This window comes from Trematomus bernacchii, unplaced genomic scaffold (assembly GCF_902827165.1).
Source record: "Trematomus bernacchii unplaced genomic scaffold, fTreBer1.1, whole genome shotgun sequence".
NCBI lineage: Eukaryota > Metazoa > Chordata > Actinopteri > Perciformes > Nototheniidae > Trematomus > Trematomus bernacchii.
Window position 1 is genome coordinate 5010791 of NW_022988043.1, and position 20158 is coordinate 5030948.

General features: G+C 44.9%; 1 protein-coding gene across 5 annotated transcripts in view; it reads left to right on the forward strand.

The window, feature by feature from the left end:
* LOC117472635 (tetratricopeptide repeat protein 28-like) overlaps positions 1 to 19945 on the forward strand; it is a 172419-nt gene extending 152474 nt beyond the window's left edge. For 2 of the 5 annotated variants that reach the window (XM_034117935.1, XM_034117939.1), the window contains 17 exons: positions 2357 to 2466; positions 5321 to 5450; positions 5541 to 5759; positions 7527 to 7686; positions 9885 to 10025; positions 12813 to 12851; positions 12996 to 13140; positions 13258 to 13437; positions 13599 to 14140; positions 14445 to 14692; positions 14789 to 14913; positions 15129 to 15360; positions 15588 to 15664; positions 16320 to 16343; positions 17100 to 17229; positions 17349 to 17456; positions 17613 to 19945. In XM_034117935.1, the coding sequence (XP_033973826.1) occupies positions 2357 to 2466; positions 5321 to 5450; positions 5541 to 5759; positions 7527 to 7686; positions 9885 to 10025; positions 12813 to 12851; positions 12996 to 13140; positions 13258 to 13437; positions 13599 to 14140; positions 14445 to 14692; positions 14789 to 14913; positions 15129 to 15360; positions 15588 to 15664; positions 16320 to 16343; positions 17100 to 17229; positions 17349 to 17456; positions 17613 to 19210 (4208 nt within the window). In that variant the 3' untranslated portion in view covers positions 19211 to 19945. The remainder of the gene's footprint in view (positions 1 to 2356; positions 2467 to 5320; positions 5451 to 5540; positions 5760 to 7526; positions 7687 to 9884; positions 10026 to 12812; positions 12852 to 12995; positions 13141 to 13257; positions 13438 to 13598; positions 14141 to 14444; positions 14693 to 14788; positions 14914 to 15128; positions 15361 to 15587; positions 15665 to 16319; positions 16344 to 17099; positions 17230 to 17348; positions 17457 to 17612) is intronic. The other 3 variants (XM_034117936.1, XM_034117937.1, XM_034117938.1) reach the window with 3 other exon arrangements.
* The last annotated feature ends 213 nt before the right edge of the window (positions 19946 to 20158 follow it).

Sequence of the window (20158 nt, forward strand, 5' to 3'; positions counted from 1 at the left end):
GTGGCTATATTTTTTTTTCTCTTTTTATATTTTATTTGACTAATTTCTTTGGCCCAGAGCAGACAAAATAATTTACCTCATCATACATTTTAGTGATTAAAATCTGAAAAAGGATACAAAAGAATAAGCCTAGCTCACATTATCTCACACATTTAAGGAAAGCTATTTGCTTTTGACTTTCATGTGTATGATAATAACATTATCTACACTACATGTTAGAGATCTGTAGTAAAATGTTGGAATAGGGAGATACAGCAGTAAGAGTGTATATTTTGAACATGTATTTTCTTCCTTCAAGGATTACTAGTATTTCCCTACAAAAAATGATATGCTGCACTTACTGTAAATGACCCACTCTTATTTTCTGCATGCGGTCATGATCAAAGTGTCCTGTGTTGTCATGTGTCATGAGCGCGCATGTGCCGGGGTGTTTTGTTTCCGCCACAGCACACTTGCGGTTCTACAGTGCGTGAGATTTCCTTGTTCCAGCGCACGTGTCTGTTGTGTCTGCACGTAGAGCTTGTGTCTGAAGCCAGAGGTGCGTGGGCCCGGGGGCTGGAGAGAATCTCTCCCCCAGCTGTCAAGCAGCCTTTAAAGTGTTCTCTAGTTGCTCTTCAGGGTGCAGCCAGCCACGGCCACATCCCTGTGTCAGCTTCTGCTACGTGACTGTGCCTGCTAGGCGCTCCGAAGGCACGCGAGAAGACGGTGACAGACACTGAATGATACAGAGCGGGAGAACAGAGGGAATGAGAGAGTTGGGGAGGAAAGAAAAAATAGAGAGAAAGAAAGAGAATGGCAAGCGGGCTGAAGGGAAAGACAGAGATCAGCACGAGTCATGATTCCCATGTATTATTTCACTGTCAGCTGGAGAATAAAGAAAACATAGAGTTGGTTGACACTCAGGCTTGATCATAAAGTACTATCACAGAGCTTCTCAGAGAAAGAAAGCTGTTTCCGGTGTGCGTGGTTGTGTGTGTGCGTGCAGATGAAAGGCTTCGGCGTTGGAGTTGAGATGAGTGAGGGCTAAGTCTGTCAGAGAATGAAAAGGATAATTTAGATCTGTTTCCTCTTTCTTGCTCCAGCGCCTAATGAGCTCTAAGCAGTGCAGATTCCCTGCAAGCACTGCCACCACAGTCAAGATGAAACAGGTAGAGAAAGCAGAGGGGGGGCCGCCAGAGACACAGGCACCGAGATGAGAAAATGAATACGGGAGGCAGAGGGAGAGAGGAGCACGGCAGATGCATGGGGGAAGAGGGCAGGCAGGCAGGCAGACCGAGGGAGGGTGTGTGCAAAGATAAGGCGAGGGGGGAGACTGTTGCTGGCTTCAAAGGCTGCCGGCTAACGTGGCCGTGGAGGAGCCATGAAGTCTACGGTTGCGTGGTGTGCTGGGTCCTGCGGAATAGTATGACTGTTTCAGGTCACGCTCTCTGTTCTTGGCTTATCTGGTCCAGCCACAGACTGTTTTCCAGGAATGCCGGGGAAGCAGACTCGGATGAGGGTGGCTTGGCCCATTTGTCTCCCCTCTTTGACCAAAAGCATGTTTAGACACCTCCATTGCGCTAGCAAGAGGAGAGAAAAGAGGGCCTGTGTTAAGTGAGACTGTGCATGAGCAATAGCCTATTGAAAACAGCAGACTGCTTGCTGTGCGTTTAGCACCTTGTGGGTGATACTGTGGTCTTTTCTCTTCATCATTGTACTCTGTGGAGTGGCATTTTCATCCCAGTAATTGGGCAGAACCAAGTACTCGACAGGCAGACTGAGGACACATGCAAAGATGTGACAAACGCCTCACTGCTTGAGGGATTGGAAGTGAAAAACAAACTGCATCCTCGCCAGGTGATCTTACACAGGCACACTCACTGAACATGCACACTTAGACACACACACACATGCGTACACAGGCACATTCAAACCTCCCCTGGCTTCCCAAACAACTCACAGAAAACATCACAAAGTAGGCTTTGCGCTGTGAGTTTGCACTGAGTCTATTATTAGCTCATCACTGTGTTTGCAAATATTTGTCGACGTCTTCATGATATTGTGTGGCTTCTTTTATGCAAGCATTGGGAGCGCGTTTGTGTTTGCTCAGCCAGTCGATGCTTACCATTGATTACTATGCAGTCCGATTAGTGCTCTAACAGCTTCCCTCCATGGCAGGAGTGAGTGTGTGTGTGTTGTAGACCCGGTGTGAGCAGTATCTTACAACTGAGGCCAAATATCCAAACCTGTTCGCTGTCAGAACATCAGTCCCACGCTATGCTTACATCTGTTACTCTGAAAGATACCTAAGAGTCTGCCTGCTCTGAATATTTTTTACTCTCATCTGCTCCCGTTTCCCCCCCCCCCCTCCTGACAGGCCTGCGGCTTGCAGAGCAGCTGGCTCGGCGTGAGGACGAGGCGAAGATCCGCCATCGTCTTGGGCTCTCTCTGTGGGCCAGTGGGAATCTGGAGGAGGCCCAACATCAGGTAAAGCTTCTCCTTCTGCTGCCTCTTCTAGCCTTGACTCTACTCTCAAGCCTACTCCTCTCCTCTCCTCCATCTGGACTCCTTCCAGCTGATCCACCTCTCGTAGTTAAGACTGACCTCTAATAAGCGCACATCTGTTGGTCGGCAAAGACTACAAACGAGAGTAGGGAAATAGATGATCTGAAGTGTGAAATGTAAGTTTTAAGTAAAGCCCAATGGTAAAAGAAATAACCCATACTGTAGGACGAGGGAACAACAGGAGAAGAGGTGGCTGTAGAGCTTGAACATGGCCGCTGGCAATATGCTGGGGAGTCTGTCAAGCTGGTAAATGCTGTCATCTCAGCAGACAGGCGACAGATGACTGGATATTTTTACGTGCATGGTCTCGGGAGTCCCAAGCCTCCACATCACACATACACACACTCCCTCCTCTTCAGCCCACTGCCCACCTGGCAAGCATGGAATATCCCCTTAACATCTCTCTTTACAGTCTGTCCACACACCACAGCTCAAGATTTGATTTGCTTTTTTCTCTGCTTGTGTATCCACACATAAGTCTGTGAACAGTCAGCCAACAGCAGTTGCTGTCTCACGTGTGTCTGTAGGGATGTTATTCAGCTGCTTTCATTTTCAAAATCTAGTCCAAAACATTTCTGGTATGATACACACACGCTACGCACATCTATGTGACCCAGATAGCTTTCTGTTTCTGTCAAAAGTTACTTTGTCTGTTTGCAATTATCTGTAACAAGAGTTAGAAAAGAAAGACTTGACCAAGGTGGTGACTATGGCAAAGGCTCATGACTCATATTGAGGAATTTGTGTTGGATTAAAGCAAAATATTATTCTTACTATGACCCGATGCAACATCTTTTCCACTGCATATTTGCTTTCCAGTTTAACACTTGCCCTCAAAACCTTAGTAGGGCATGTTAACAGTGGGCGGATTTTGTCCTAACATGCATAGATCCCGTGTTTTTCCCATGTGTTTCTCCCCATGTCAGATTGTAGCCCACAGGGTGAATTGGTGCTGAGAAAGGACACTGTTTTCCTCAGAGTGTACATCAAATGGTTATTCATGAGCTGGCCTGTTGCTACAGATGACCTTGGTTAATTCCCTGACCCACTTCAAACCTCATTTTTATCGGCTTGTATTAAAATTCATAAAGCATCCATAGGTGTGGAATGAGAGTTCTTGACCTCATGTTCCTTATTCTCTAAATATTTCAATCCAATTGTAGTTCAACACCATGTCTGTGATCCTGGTGTTCACAGTGACACGCAGATTGACGTGTCCTGATTATAATCAGCTATTTTACCAGCGCATGCTCCCTCTGAGATGCCCTCACATTCATATGTAAGGAGAGCATGGATCAATAAATTCATGTTTACTTAAGTAGCAGTGGTCTACTGTAGATTTTCTTTATTCATCTGATATCATCTGCCACACAGAATGAGAGCTTATCAGGCCGGTTATTTTACAAAAAATCATTAGAGGTATGCAAGGATCAACCTCCACTGTGATTCAGTGACATTGACATTCACTTAACCTGCCAGATAAAAGCCATGTTAGTGTCAGAGCTGTAAAACATGGGAGTGCTATCTGAATGCATAGCAGCTGAAGAATGTGGCAGCTTTTTACCTGTACCACAGCCAAGGCGAGTCACTGCGGACGCAGCACATTTGGGATTGTTTCCCCTTTCATCTGTGCCAGAAGGGGTCAGGGAAGAGGAAAGGCGCTGTGAGAAATTAGTTTCACTCTTAAAGGGATGTCTGCAAGGCTTACAGATGAAACTAGCACTGCAGCAGTCTGCCCACAGTCCTATCAGCAGAATCAGCCTGAGACCAGCAGCTCCGTCTACTTGCACTAATGCAGCAGAGCTCACAGATTCTATGCTGATCTCTACTCTCCCCGTTCACTCTGACACACTTTTCCTGCATGACCTTGGGATATGCCAGGCGAGCTACAGTGTATGCATATTATGTGAGCGCGCAAGACACACGCTCTTTTTTTCTTTCTCTTACCCGACCCACGATGCTGATACAATCCACTTCATCCACCTTTTCTTCACTGCAGTTCTTTGTCTTGTATAAACTGTGATCAAAGCAGTATGAGCAGAGTGCTTTGGCCTCTCTGCTGGCCCCGGACTCCCGGAGAGTGGCTCTATAACGGTCCTAGTCACCCTACAGGGCTGCTATAGGCGCAGAAATAGGAAATCGATAAAGGCTCCCATGAATCAGCACTCCTGGCCAGCTCCGCTTGGCCAACGTGCAACACTGCCTGCTGCCCCACCTTTCCATTGTCTCTTTTCCCTATCTCAATCCAATGTCTAGCACTGAATAGAAAGGTCTAATAACGCAGACAGGCCTAGTGCGTTTACAAAGATGATTTTTTTTGTCTTTCCAAGATTCCCAGGTAATGGTTTAGCTTCTCGTTGCCCTTTCCCTTGTCCAGGCGAATAGGAGCCGAAGAGAGGTTTACTTGTGTTTTATGGGGATTCATCAAGCTACATTATGTTACTTTCCTCAGTTGAGAAAAGCAGAATTGGAGGGCAGCGGGTCTCATAAGTGATGACCGCTGAGGTGGGATTGTGCCATCTAGTGGCCACAATTAATCTCCCTCTTTAAAAGGCTAATCATGTACATGCATAGTGGTGTATGATTTGTTGGACACTTTTATCCGTAGTGTCTGAACTGTGCCCTGACTGCTTACATTGTATCATCAAACCTATAAAACCTGCACTGATGCTTTCCACAATAATCAGAGCTAAAATGATGTATGATGTTATCATTTTTCTTTGAAACTGAGCCAACTACGAATATCTAATGTGTTGTTGTTGTTGTTTATCCTCAGCTCTACCGGGCTTCTGCACTGTTTGAGACCATCCGCCATGAAGCCCAGCACAGCACAGACTATAAACTCTCCCTGTTCGACCTGCAAACCTCCTGCTACCAGGCACTCCAAAGGGTCCTCGTCAGCCTAGGTATGCTCATAGACACCTCTCATACCTTAAATTCTTCAATTTGTCTAAGCATATACCTGTTAATCAGTTCTGACCTCTGAATCCAAACAGGCCACCACGATGAGGCTCTGGCAGTAGCGGAGCGGGGTCGCACACGAGCCTTCGCTGACCTCCTGGTGGAGCGGCAGACAGGCCAGCAGGACTCGGACCCCTACACCCCGGTAACAGTGGAGCACATATTGGACACCGTCAACAGCCAGAGGGCGTTGGTGCTTTATTTCTCAATGGCGGCTGGCTACCTGTACAGCTGGCTGCTGGCTCCAGGAGCAGGTAAGGACCAACTCTCTGGCTATGGCTCTGTTGTAAAATAGCTTTTTGTAGGAATGTTAAAAACGTTCTCCCTTATTGTTATTATTTTCTGCCTTAGAATTTTTTTTCTGGTGTAACTCACTGTATGTGAACAATCATATTGGGTGAATAGGTTTCAAATGTCCCCTATTTTACTGACTTATAACAGTTGGCCATATGGTACTGGTAACTTTACACTTTGGCAGAAAACCCAGGAACCACTTTGTTTTTTATTTCGCCTTAAAGTTGTTACATTCCTTGAGAAATATTGCATACAGAATATGTCTTGTAATACACTAAGGTTACGTGCATATTCAATTACAAACACGGAAGGATGAAAGCTAAATGCCATCATATTATTACAAAAAGATATTCAATAATGTAACACAAACTGTAAATATATGGACATAAAAAACTCTCCGTCTGTATTGAAGCAGCTTTCTTGTACAAAGTGGAAAGCTATAACAACTACACATACTTGCTTCAAATCAAAGTGTATGAAAGCCTAGAGGCTGTAGCTTGTTGTCAGCTGCAGGGGTAAGAAGGCCAGCTTTTAACACCAAGCGGCAGTGCCACCTGCCACTCTGCTGTTAGGATTTGCCCCCTGCTTCGCTTCTCACCCCAGAAGGCATCCCCCAATGAACCATGCTAATTGAAAGTGACACAGCCAAACAACATCGGCAACATCTCTGCACATGCCAACAGGAAAACACTTAGCTGTTGCACCAAGCCCAAACATAATTTGGCTTTCTTTTTTCTGTTCCCTTTTTTCTTTGGATTTTCTGGTGGTATTGCTGTACTTTTGCACTTCTTTGTGTGCTTTTTATTTTGTCTCTTTTGTTGGCACACTGCGTAACACCACACAGGCAGAGGGATTAAGATGCAGCTTGTTTATATGACTCGTGAAATTTCAGTTTCACAAAAAGAATAGGCAGTCTGCGGGTGAACTACAGTGCATGTCACACGACTCCCCGTAGCTGTTCCTTGGCTCTCTTCTGCTCTCTGCTGTAATGAGAGGAAATGAGAGCCGCGACCCATGTCCCTTGCCACCAAGCCTGAACATTTGATCATATCCAGCTCCCTGGCAACCAGATGAACTTGACCCCCCCCAGCACTAGTCATACGGAGGGGAGGAACACTACAGGGACCAGTGGAGATCTTCAAAGCGCTGAATATTACCCCAAGCTAATAGGGAGCCACTTGCTCACTAATCGCCTGTCTGTCACTTCCTGGCATTCCCTGGCATCCAGCTGGCACACAAACATGGCCTACTCTAAAGACTCACTCAAAAGAGCTTCTAAAGGTCCTAATTACTTCAGTAGTGTAAATGATGTGACATTTTATAGACCGGAATTGCATATACTGCCCATTCAATTGCATTTAATACAAAATCGACATGATAGCACATCTATTTATGCAGCACTGACACACCCACACACTCACACACCTACACAGTACACACACACAGCCTGTTCTCCATCCCAGTATACTCTTCCCCGCCCCACTCAGATGTTTCTGCTTGACACTCTCATGGCGGGCGGCAGATGGCACAGGCAGCCTACTCTTATATTTTATTGAACATTATTTGTTTTATTCATTTTGCTCAACATATGCACTGCTGCAAACTGCCTCACTCACAGCCTCCAGTTGAAACCATCCAATATTCCTGACATGAGCGAGTAATTCAAAAGAAGATAAGCAATTTAACTAAAACAGCCAGTCATTTTTGCCACTTTTCTCTTTCTACAGGCATCCTGAAGTTTCATGAGGTGTATCTGGGCGAGGGCATGTCAGAGGTAGGGTCTGACTTCCAGGAGGGGGGCAACGGAGGGGTGGTTTGCGGCTCCTCGCTGGAGCAGTACATCGCTAGTGCCCGTGAGGCTCTGGGAGTTGAATCGTATTACAGCAGGTGAGATTTGTACAGCTGTCACAGTGAAAGGAAACGTCTACTGTTTGTTTATGAGCTCATTATGCATGTGAAACACTAATTTAGGACTTTTTGCTTGAAGGTTTGCACAGTTTGCTCTTATAACTAATAACCCAGTACCTATTTAGTCTACATCCAACTTTTTTATGTTGTCTTTTTCCTGAGCAGGGCTAGCAATAATGGATTAGCAGACAAGGAAGAAAACATACCCACATAAACTTTATTGACAAACAAATTAAAGAAAGCCAGTACAAATCACTGTTTGATTACCAAGTGCACTTGGAAAGCGCTAGACGGTCATCAGAAGCCAGTGTAAACACTACATGACTCCTCATCAAGAGTGTAGCCCAAACAAACAACAAAGATTAACACTTTCACTTACACTTTAATCCCTAGAGCTAGTTGTAAAAGGGATTATTTTATCATTCAGAAAGTGTGTGTTTGTAAAAGAGTGTTATTATGCCCCATTGCACCCTGTGATGACAGGCTTCTACTACCTTTCTAAAGTACTCCGCTCTCACCACAGTGGAATAAATGAGACGGAATAATGGCTCTTTGGATAGCCAGACTATTGAACCCACCAAACAAACATTAAAGCTGACAAGTGAAGGAAGAGAGGATGGGATTTCCTGAGAGTATAAGGAAGAATGTGAAGAAGGTTGTGAAAGAATCAATGGAGTACAATTCAAAGAAGCCGAGGCTGGTGGTTAAAGAGCAGAACAGGGATTGTAGCCATATGGGACTCTACAGGAGGAGATGGAAATGGTGGCGAGATATATCGACAGCTAAAATCACCCTTTGACATCATGGCGTCTACACAGCATTTGACATTGCCGTTGTTCTCTAGTTGGGGTTTGATCCATAGTGCCCAGCTGGTCCGCCCAGTGCCAGCCTCCGCCACCCTAGCAGCCTGGCCCTCCTGCCCCATTACCAGCTCATTTACTACTCCAATGGGAAGCTGTACACACGCCACTGCGCCTGGATGGGCACAATATGGCACCACTTACCAGCCCATTCATTCTCCAGAGTGGAGCAAAAGAGAGGCAGCACTCTGAAATGACATGGATGGAGAGGAATGGGGGAGAGCATATGTGTGCGAAAGAAAGGATGATATAGAGATGGGAGAATTAAGCCTTTGTGACAGTAGAAAACATTGTATTAAAGAGGCCCTATTATGCTCTTTGGGTTTTTTATTTTCCTATAGTGTGTGTTAGCTTGTTGCATATAAATTGTCTGCAAAGGCTAAAATCCCAAAGTTCATACACTCCTCCCCCTGCCTGAAATGCCTCCATTGGAGTCCTTTGTTTACTGCCGAGACATAATGACATCACTATGTAACACGTGCGCTTCTATTGGCTTGCGCTCCAACACACTGTATGCGATCTGCTAAGGGGCGTGACATCTCTAAGCGGAGCCAGCCAGCTAGCCAATCAGAGCAGACTGGGCTCTCGTTTCAGACCGAGAGTGAAAGGGCAGTACTAGAAAATAAAGACCTTTTGAACAGTAAAGCATGTAACCATGTCACAGTAGAGGCACACAATACAAATATGAAACCTGAACATTAGCATAATATGGTCCCTTTAACTAATTGCTTTTTTTGTACCATCATCTTTTGAAACGGATTTATATTCTGCATCCAGCATTTCTTCAGTGCACGTACATCTATCGGTATGTATACACCCCCGGGAAAATGAATCTCAAAAGAGATATATAATGCAAGGATTTCAATAAAATGGTGGCGTTGCTGGTGGTGGCAGTGGGAGCATGAGATGATGCGAGATCCATGGTGCAAGAAGCTGACGAAGCTTACACGATGTGGGTGCATCAGAGGAGAGGTTGAAGCATGAAGGGAGAGATAGGGGGTTGGTGGTTGAGAGGTAGTGATTGTGGGTTGGGGGTGGTTGATTCCCCACTGACTGGATCAGCATCGCTAGCATTATAATGAAAGGATTTATCTCTGCTTACCATCAGGGTGTTGGACCAAGCCTGGGAAATTAGGCCAAGTGTTTGTGGGTAGAACAGTGTGTTTTGGGGGGAGATCAGCAGTGTGTGTAGTTGACTTATCCGCTGAGAAACAATGTAAGTCTGTGTATTGTCTACTTTCCCCAAAGTGCCCCTTTCTTGCCAAGAAATCTCGGCGGCTGTGCATGTCTCTCACTCTTTCTCCATCTCTCTTTCAGAGGGTGCTCGAGCAGCGAGACAGAGAGCGAGGCAGGAGATTTGTTGGACCAACAATTTGAGGAGCTCAACAACAAGCTTAACTCTGTCACCGATCCAACGGGCTTCCTGCGCATGGTGTCCAGAAACAACCTGTTCAACAGGTAGGGGATGATTCACAAATCACCTGCACGTTCCAACCCTCTCACTGTGGGACAGCCATAATTAACAGGCGCTACATAGACCCGCTTTCTCACAAAATAAAAGAAGATTAAAAAATATCTGCTCGGGTAAGGAGATTCACGGGTATTGTGGTTCATCTGTGAAAGGATTCTCTTCTCCATTGTTTCGCCAGCGCAGAGGCAGCATGTGAATCCTTCTTATTAAAATAGACTGAGAAGAGCCAAGCTGCTAAAGCTCTTATCAACTGCCTACTCTGATGGGGCTGTGTGTGAGTGTGAGTGTGCGTGTGTTTGTGCACGTGTGTGGTTTTAAGATGTTTGCACTATCTGTGTTTGTTTGTTGTGCAGATTTATGACTGTGGTTATTTCAGTGAGTCTGCCAGTGGCCCCTTCAGAGTATTATTTAACGATACTATGCTAAGTATTCATTTACACTGTGATGATTGGTAATGTATACCAATAGAGTGTGCGCTTGTCTGTGCATATATGTGTGTGTGTCTGGGTCATATTTCCCTGTCCTCGTCCACAGTTGAGCTGCTCTTTGATGAGAGGGTAATTCCAGCTTTAATTGAGTCTCGGTGCTCATTAAGCCCCTTTAATGGGCTGCCGGTAATAATCCGCTCATTCTTTTGGGCCTCAAAAAACTCTGAATTATAAAGCTCCTCGTGCTTAGGAGCCTATCGTCTATCACAATGTTTAAGCAAGATAAAATGAAGAAAAGATCATTGTCATTTCAAGCCATCTTGGGGTTTCGTGTACATATATGAGCTTTTCAAAAGCTCTCAATTACTTCACTTCTCCCTTTAATGTTCCTCTAACATGTCAAGATTTAGGCTATTAGTGTTACCTCAGTATTTTCACAGTTACTGACAATTAAGGGAAAGAAGAAATATAATGAACTCTAATTGGATGACATTTCAATCAAAATAGGTGCAAGAACAATATCCTCACATTAAAAGACCAGTGCTTCTTTACGTGATATCTTCCCTCTGTGTTATCATTGATTGCCCTATTTTAACACAGAGATTTAATCTTCACCCGAGAGCTTGAAAGGATTACTATGGGAAGGTGATAATGAAAGTCTCCTCGTGTCTAATCCCCTCAGTGTGTAATTGAATACGTTTTTATGCCCAATGATAGCATAATGAGATTTTTTGAGGATCTTGATGAAGTTGTCAGTGAAGGAGCTGTTAGCACTGATAAAACAGGCATCAAAAGAGCTGCCACTACAAATACAATAGAATTAGGTCAGTAGAAAAAGCCTAATGTGTGTGTAATAGAGGCTAACTTGTCGCCCTTTGAATCACCTCTCAGATCACACTTGAAGTGCCCAAAATAGGCAGCCGCCGAATGCAATCTTCAGCGTTCGAGTCACGGCTTTCAGTCTTTTCTTTACGCTGTCTCCCTCTACACTTGACACTCACCTTCTCTTGGCTTATCCCCTGCCTCCTCTCTCATTCTTCCTGTCAGGCTAACAAACGATTGTTTGCTTTCCCATGGAGGCTCATGCCAAGGCCTGGGAGAGAGACAGAGTGTTGGGAGGCTGGAGGAAAGCCAGTGGCCGGGGGCTACCAGAAGGGCAGGATAGATGTCTGTTGGTTGGGGCCCGGAGGAAACTCTGGCTGGTGGAACAGATGGAGAGAAGTGACATGTGCGGCCATAAAGCTCTGCCCCGTGTGCCTACAGCACCAAAGGCTTCTTACCCCACGGCCACCATTAGCACAGTTATCAGTATGTCGCGCGTCTCTGCCTGAGCAGGGGAGCTCTCACCCCCGTCACACAGCAGACAAGCCTCAAACACACAGGGAACTATTTCTGTTAGTATTGCAAAAACACTCGTTGGAAGAGGATTGAAGGGTCTTACAACCTCATTCTTCATCAGCTGGAAGTCCTGAGTACTGATTGTAAGTAGAGAGGGTCGCTGTAAAGATGAGATGAGCCCGCTCTCAGCCTCTTTTGGTTATGATTCTGGCAAGCTGATTGCTCCTTCATGTTTCTGTAGGCACTATACTACCACAGTGCTATACTGCCATCCAGTGGAACTTTGTATAATGACATCATGTTTTCTGAAGCTACGCTCATGTGAAATTACATATGTGAGTTCACCTAGGGATTACAGTGCATAACAATAGAGATCCAGTATGGCCTGCTATCATCTGCCTTTTGCTCAGTTTGTTCGGATCTGACAGATATCATGTTAGAAAAAAAAGATGGGTCTCTGATAAAGAGTGTTAGATCTCACCCTTCTAAACTGCTACCACACACAAACTCAGAAGAGTTCCCTTGCTGAGTTTGCATCGTGCTAGATATATATCTGATGTTATTGTATGCAGTAGTTAGACATGAAGCTTTTTCAGCTTTGTTTCCAGCACACATGCAAGGCTCATTTTTTTGCAGCAGCATGGTTTGATGTTTAAGGGCAGTTTAATACATGAGACTCCTGTTTATATGCAGTACTATTTTTACATGTATTGTGTTATCATAGAATATACTTTTTTTTTGTAATGGAGACTTCAATTATTACACAGTATTGTTCTTAAGGTTCCCAAAGCATTCATAGTTTAATTCATATTGACTCAAGGATACTCAAGGGGGGGCTTAAGTAGTATGACATTTTGAATATCTGTAGATCCAAAGGAATGAAATTCATTGTGTAACTTAAAGAAAACAGAAAAAGGGATATTTTTATAAAATCAAATTACATCAAATACAATTTTATTTATGTAGCCCAATATAAAAAAAACATATTTGTCTTTACATTTTTTACAGATCAACAAACATGAATGACAGTGTAAAAAATCATAATAGGTAACAACATACACTGTATAATTGACAAAATGGTAATGTGAATATAAAATACAAATTCAATAAAATATAGTATATGGTATGAGTATTTTCAATATGTGATAAACTGTACAAAAATAAAAACAGCATTACTTTATGTTTGTGCAGGAGCTGCCAGAGTATGACCAGCCTGTTCAGTAACACCATGTCACCCGCCAAAGACGGTACCTCTTCGCTGCCTCGTCGCTCCAGCAACCTCGGAAAGCCTCCACTCCGGGCACTTTATGATTTGCTCATTGCACCTATGGAGGGGGTAAGTACTACCTTTATGGGTCATTGCTTGAATATCGATTTAGTTGTGTGGCAGAGAGAAGAGTGTAAGAGGAAATGCAATTATGTGTAATGTTAAACTAATCCTTTTGTCTGACAGGGCTTGATGCACTCCAGTGGGCCAGTTGGCAGACACAGACAACTGGTGATGGTGCTGGAGGGAGAACTGTACCTCATCCCCTTCGCTCTGTTAAAAGGAAGCTCCTCTAATGAATACCTCTATGAGCGCTTCAGCCTCATCGCCATTCCCTCCATTCAAGGCCTCGGATCAAATGCAAAGGTTGGCCTTCTTGTTCATAAAATAATGCTACATTTCCATTTGAAACTACGTGATGAGTACTTTAATTATCCACAGTTTCTACCTTTTCAGTGTCCTACAACATGAAGCAATCTCTGACAGGTTGTAGCGGTAGAGTGTAACCTTTAATATTGTGCCCCTAGACGAACTCCCGGCGCCCTGGACCAGCTCCTTGTGGAGGTGTCTCCATGGCGGCAGTGGTGGGGAACCCCCGCCTGCCCTCACCTGTCATGGACCGCTGGCTGTGGGGACCCATGCCCTCTGCAGAAGAGGAGGCTCACATGGTGGCAGAGCTGCTGGGCTGCCAACCCCTGGCCGGCCCTGCTGCTACCAAGGAAAGGGTGATGAGCGCCCTCTCACAGGCTGAGTGTGCTCACTTTGCCACCCACATTTCCTGGAAATTAGCAGCTCTGGTGCTCTCCCCGAACCCTGAGAGCGTGCCTGGTGGGTCGAGTGCCAGTGGGGGAGTAGGGACATTGGGGAGAGGGGCCGGGGGAAGGAGAGGCAGCAGTGGTCGAGGCAGGAAGGGCTCCGGAAGTGGCTACACCATCCCCGAGTCCCTCCACATGCAGGATGACAGCAGTGACCTGGAGAGCATATGTGATAGTCCGCCGCTGCAGGAGTTCCTGCTCACAGCTGCAGATATACTGGACATGAGGTTGCCAGTCAAACTAGTGGTGCTTGGGTAGGTTGGCTGATTAAGGGAAACACATTTAAATAGAGTCTTTATGTTGATTTAGGTCCTGAATTTTCATTTTATTTCTTAAAGTTCTATGGGAAGGTCATTTTATGTGTAAATCTGTGATGAAATTAATCACTCTGTAGATGTGAAGTGATGATTATATTATAACTATTTTAGAAAAACGAATTAGAATGTAATATAATAACCTGGACAGATAATAAAAGCAAATAATGCTTGAAATGTTATTTTATTAAGCATTTTATAGCTTTCTTATTAAATTACCCACTGGTGTGTCATTTGGCTACAGGTCGTACCAGGAGTCCAGCAGTAAAGTGACTGCAGATGGAGTTGTGGGATTGACCCGGGCCTTCCTGGCTGCCGGGGTGCAGTGTACTCTCGTGTCCTTGTGGCCTGTCCCTGTCGCAGCCTCCAAAGTTTTTGTCCATGCTTTTTACACTGCCATGCTTAATGGGACCAAAGCTAGTGCAGCACTGGCAGATGCCATGAAGAATGTCCAGAGCAGCAAGCAGTACTCGCACCCCTCCAACTGGGCAGGTTAGAGATGTGATTCACCCATAATTATACATTCCCATGATAAAAAAAAAGATAACTTTGAAATTAAGCTCTTTTTATTGCAATCTTTCTCTTCAGGATACATGCTGATTGGAAATGATGTGAAGCTTAACAGTCCCTCTTCCCTCATTGGCCAAGCTTTGGCAGAGATTCTACAGTATCCAGATCGAGCACGAGATGCTCTGAGAGTTTTACTCCACCTGGTAAGACATGGACCCAAGAACAAACACACACACACACACACTATATTTTCATCACTTTTGAGAACATTACATTGACTAACCCAAACAGTAACTTTTCCTGGAGTCTTACTTCGACAATAAATTCTACTTAGCTAATCATATCCTTAAACTAAACCTAACCTTAAACCAAGTCTTAACCCTAAAATGCTGATGCTGCACATGTCTGGTACTTGCAGGTGGAGAAGTCTCTTCAGAGGATACAGAACGGCCAGCGGAACTCCATGTATACATCCCAGCAAAGTGTTGAGAACAAGGTGGGGGGGGTCCCTGGCTGGCAGGCTCTGTTGACAGCCGTGGGCTTCCGTCTTGACTCTGTGGGCAGTGGTATGCCCTGTGCCGTCTTTTTCCCCACTGCGGATCCAGGAGACAGACTCCAGCAGTGCAGCACCACTTTACAATCACTGCTGGGTAAGCACACCGTCCAATGTTTGACTGATTGGGTGATATGTATTTGTTATGATATGTTTTAACACTGTTTTCCATATACAACGTAGCCAGCTCTGTCCTCTTTGTTTGCAACATTTCATATCACTCCACAGTCGACCTGTTTAGTCAAAGCGCTACTTAGTTTGGGGGTATTAAGACCATGCCTTGTGTGTGAATAATGAGTATCTCTCTTTGATCCCATCCCTCAGGTCTGCCGCCGCCAGCTCTCCAGGCTTTGTGCAAACTCATCACAGCTTCAGAGGCAGGAGAGCAGCTCATCAATCGGGTAGGCCCCTGCAGCTCTGAGAAAATGCTGCTGGAGTTTTAAATCTAATGCACCAGATAGAAGGTGGTCTTTGTCTCAAACACCTTTGCTATTATTCATTGTTAGGAGCTAGTAGGTCACTTCCTTTCACTTTCTCTGAAACTCTTATACTGCTTTGTACCACGAGGTTCTTGCTCGAACAGAATATCCATTGCGTAAGTTAGTTACGTCAAGATTCAGTACACTCTTAACGCACCAGCAACTCATGCTGCAGCTTAATCTGCATTGCTGTGCAGCATAGAAGCCGAACGAGCACTTCAAGTACAAAATCTTTACTACAATCTAAGTCCTGTTCTCTTCTACCCAAGCTCGTGACCCAAGAAAATTAATCCCACGCCTTTATCCCTCTTTGCGTGTGGCATGTGGCTGTCACATGCTCACTGTAAAGTGAAAGACTATCCAGTTAGTTGCTAATTAGTTTTTGTTGCCCTATACTGTGGATACTGGTCTCAATGCAGAGAACCTCAAACATGCTCAACCTAATCTATGTACTGTGTGCTGATTGCATCGAGCTGTAAACACTTCTGTTTTTACCTGAACCCTTGTACCCTTTGGCCTGTGTGCATGCAATTAAAAGCCTTTTCTCTCTCCCCTGACCCTAACGTGCGATCTGAAGGCTGTTAAAAATATGGTGGCAATGGTAAGTGTGCCTTCACCTACCTGCACTCTTTCCTATCCTAACCTTTTTCCTCCAATCTCCACTTAATGTTCTGCAACACTGAAAAAAACGTCTTCCTTAGAAGCTGCATGACACTAATGTTCAGTTTTGTTGTTTGTGTGCTGTTTTGCATTTGCATGCATTGTAGCCAAACAATCATTTACTGTGTTTCTTTTTCTTTTTCATTGCTGGTTCCTGCAGTCAGATCTAAGGGATTTTTAGTATTAAAGGATTAACAACCCTGGTTCATTACAGGTCAGAGGAATGTCTTAAGGTGGTGAAGGGGATAAAGCTATGATGTAAAAGAAAAACTCTCATAATTGAGCAATTATAATTGTTCTACTTTTAGAACAGTTATGTCACGTTAACAAAGGTGTCTCTGTCCCCAGCCAAGTAATCCCAAACATAACAGGCAAGTGTGCTCCCAGGGAACTTGTAAAACCCCATAAAGCTGACACCCTTTCAGCTCGGCTCCCCTGCAGGTGTTCTGTTGATCTCAATACTCAGAAAACATGTATACAGTAGTTCCGCAAAATATGTTTTGCTCTACACAGATGAAAATAAATATTCATTGAGAGCATGCAACTATAACACTTTGATGATTTAATTGTTGGTCTCAAATCATGTTTTCCCATTAATTTCATCAGTAGATTTGACCAGTTTATTGTGTTCTTGTAATCATTCATACACCACACCACGCCTGATTTCCCTGTTTGTCTTCTTTTTCTTCTTCTCCAGCTCCATCAGGTGCTAGTCCAACTACAGACAGGAGAAAAAGAACAGGATTTCTCCCTCCAGCCCATTCAGGTGTCCATCAGTGTGCAGCTATGGAGGCTGCCAGGATGCCATGAATTTCTGGCTGCTCTTGGTGAGTCAACTGTTACCTAAGAAAACCTTCTAACTTATCACCCACCATTCATCCATGTGGACTCTCAGACTCAGTGGCAAATGTATAAGTTATAACTGTTGATTTTTTTGTGTGTGCAGGATTTGACTTATGTGAGGTAGGCCAAGAAGAAGTGGTGCTAAAGACAGGCAAGCTAGCCAACCGCCGCACCTTGCACTTTGCTCTCCAGTCTCTGCTGGCGCTGTTTGGTAAGATGCTTTTATGCTCTTGTTCATTGTATCATTTAAGTTCTTTTAAATGTTTTTTGATTGGGCATTTTAATCATCAATGTGCATTCAATCTTGCAATCATGTTGTTTTCATCAGGTGTCACATGATTTCCTTTTCTCCTTTTCTCTTGTCCAGACTCCACAGAACTGCCCAAGCGTCTAAGCCTGGACAGCTCATCTTCCCTTGAGTCTCTAGCTTCAGCCCAGTCTGTGTCTAACCCCATGCCCATGGGATACTCAAGCCTTCCTTTCTCTCCTCCTTACCTGGACAATCAGGCCTCAGATGCCATCTCTGTGTATAGCCTCAGCTCTGTAGCCTCCTCCATGAGCTTTGTTTCCAAGACAGATTGTGATTTCCTTGGTCATCGGCAGCGCGGTGGGGCCACAGCACACTACTCTATCCACAAACACCCTCATGTCCCCCGCAGTCGCTCGTCTCCTCACGGGGCAGCTGCAGCGGCAGTGGCTGGAGCCCGGGGGGATGATGAGGAATATGAGGGCTTTTCTATTATCAGCAGCGAGCCACTGGGAAGCCACTGTGACTCTCTGCCCCTGCCCCCAGGCCACAGCCAGCGCCACCGTGGAGGCAGGGGGGTTGTTGGTGGGTCCAGCACAGGAGCAGGGAGAGGCTACACTGTATCAGTATCGTCAAGGGGCAGTGTCAGCACCCCCACATCCCCCGTTAAAACATGCCTGGTGCCCAGCCCAAACTCACCATCCCAGAAGGTGGGAAAGGTGAGCAGCTCAGATACAGGTGAATCGGACCAGTCCAGTACCGAGACGGACAGCACTGTCAAGTCTCAGGAAGAAAAAGCTGTCCCTTTGGACCCTCAGGAGCTGGCACAGAAGATTCTGGAGGAGACTCAGAGCCATCTACGGGCTGTGGGTAGTCTTCAGCGGGCCGGGCCAGAGGGTGCAGCAGCTGTAGGAACCTCAGTGCGAAGCAGCGCCTTCCGCTCTTCTGAAACTAGTGCGTTCAGCCGTCCTAACAGCAGTGCTAGTGGCCGAGCTCAATCTTCCCCCAGACCCAAACCTCCCTCCCGTTCCTCTTCTCTTCAGAAAATAAGCTCTGGCTACAACAGTCCTGCAATCTCTGAGTCTTCCCAAAGGGAGGGCAGCCATCCTTCGCCCACTCTGGACAGCCAGTTCAGATTGAAGTACCCAAGTTCTCCATACAGCAACCACATCTCTCGCTCTCCGAGTAATGTGTCTCCCATTTCAGGTCACCTTTCCCCGGCAGGAAGTGCTCCATCCCCTGCCCTGTCGTACTCCTCTACAGGCTCTACTTGCTCTACTTCGGCTGATATCCCTGACTTGGACCGGCTACGAAGAGGGGTCATTGATGAAAAAGTCCAAGCTATTCACAATCTGAAGACCTTTTGGGCTAACGCTGCAGCCCAGCACCAGTCACACCTAGGTCCTGTCAGAGCTGTCCACGGTGCTCCTGGCCCTCTTGCTTCTGCTGGCAGGGATGTACTGAGCCTTCTGAACCTCTCTCCACGTCGTTGCTCCCCTAATGATAACCAAGACAGCCTGGAGCTGCGGGAGCTGGGGCTGCAGTCACTAGATAGGAACAACAAGAACGGACACAACTTCTCCAACCCTAGACAAGTGGCCCCGTCACCTACAATTTCCACAAGCAGTAGCCCTGGTCCTCGTTCTATCCGACTACCTGCTGGCAATGGATACAAGTTCCTGTCGCCTGGGAGATTTTTCCCTTCCTCTAAATGCTGAGACATTTAAAACGGTCCCATACTTTTAACTATCATTTAATATCCTGTGCGCTGGAGGAGAGGGGCACTTTTTGAGGACTACTATTGGTCCACTAAGTTTGTCTGACAGAAGGATTTGATTGGTCGGAGAGTGTGATCCCACAGAGGCACATGAATGCTTTAGAGAGTGTCTTGTCTTTGTGCCCATAACACTGTAAATGGCAATGAGAAATACTCAACGACCTGATACTGTGTTTGTGTGTAACTGTGTGTCAGGTAGATGTAAATGCCATATGGTATTTTTCTTTGCTGTTTGTGTGGGCCAAGATGCAACAGACTGATTTTCTCCATTTTATTTTATGTTTTTAAATGTAATGGTTATTGTTATTATTGTTTGTTATTGTTATTAATATTATAATTATTATTATTATTATTATGTTTTGTAAATTAATTCCAGTGTTTCACAATCAGTATTAAGCGTTTTTATATTATTAAAAAGTGAACAAACATGTACCATGTAAAGAAGGATAGAGTGGGAAAAAAAGATTTAATATTTTTTATGAAATCAAAAGGGCATTTTGCCTGATTTCTTTGTGAATTGAGTGTCTGCTCTGAAGCATGGATTCTCTTGCTATTCAATGTTAAGTACCATGTATGACTTTTTAGCCCATGAGTTTTTGAGATTAAACATGAAAGTTTAATGACAACCATCTGTCATATATCAGTAAACTGTTTCAATAAAAACATCATGATTGCTTTCTTGTTTGCTGACTTTTGGCTTATTCTGTTGAATGGTGCCCTCATGGAAGGATGGATGGATTGATGGATATATAGAAATATAGATAGATGGATAGATATTATTTTTAAAAGTCGTCTTCGCCATAAATAATGTCCTTTTGCAAGGGTGTGACTTTCTGTTAAAAAGTAGTGGGACAAAGAGGGTGAGAATATTTCTAAAATGGTCGGGTGG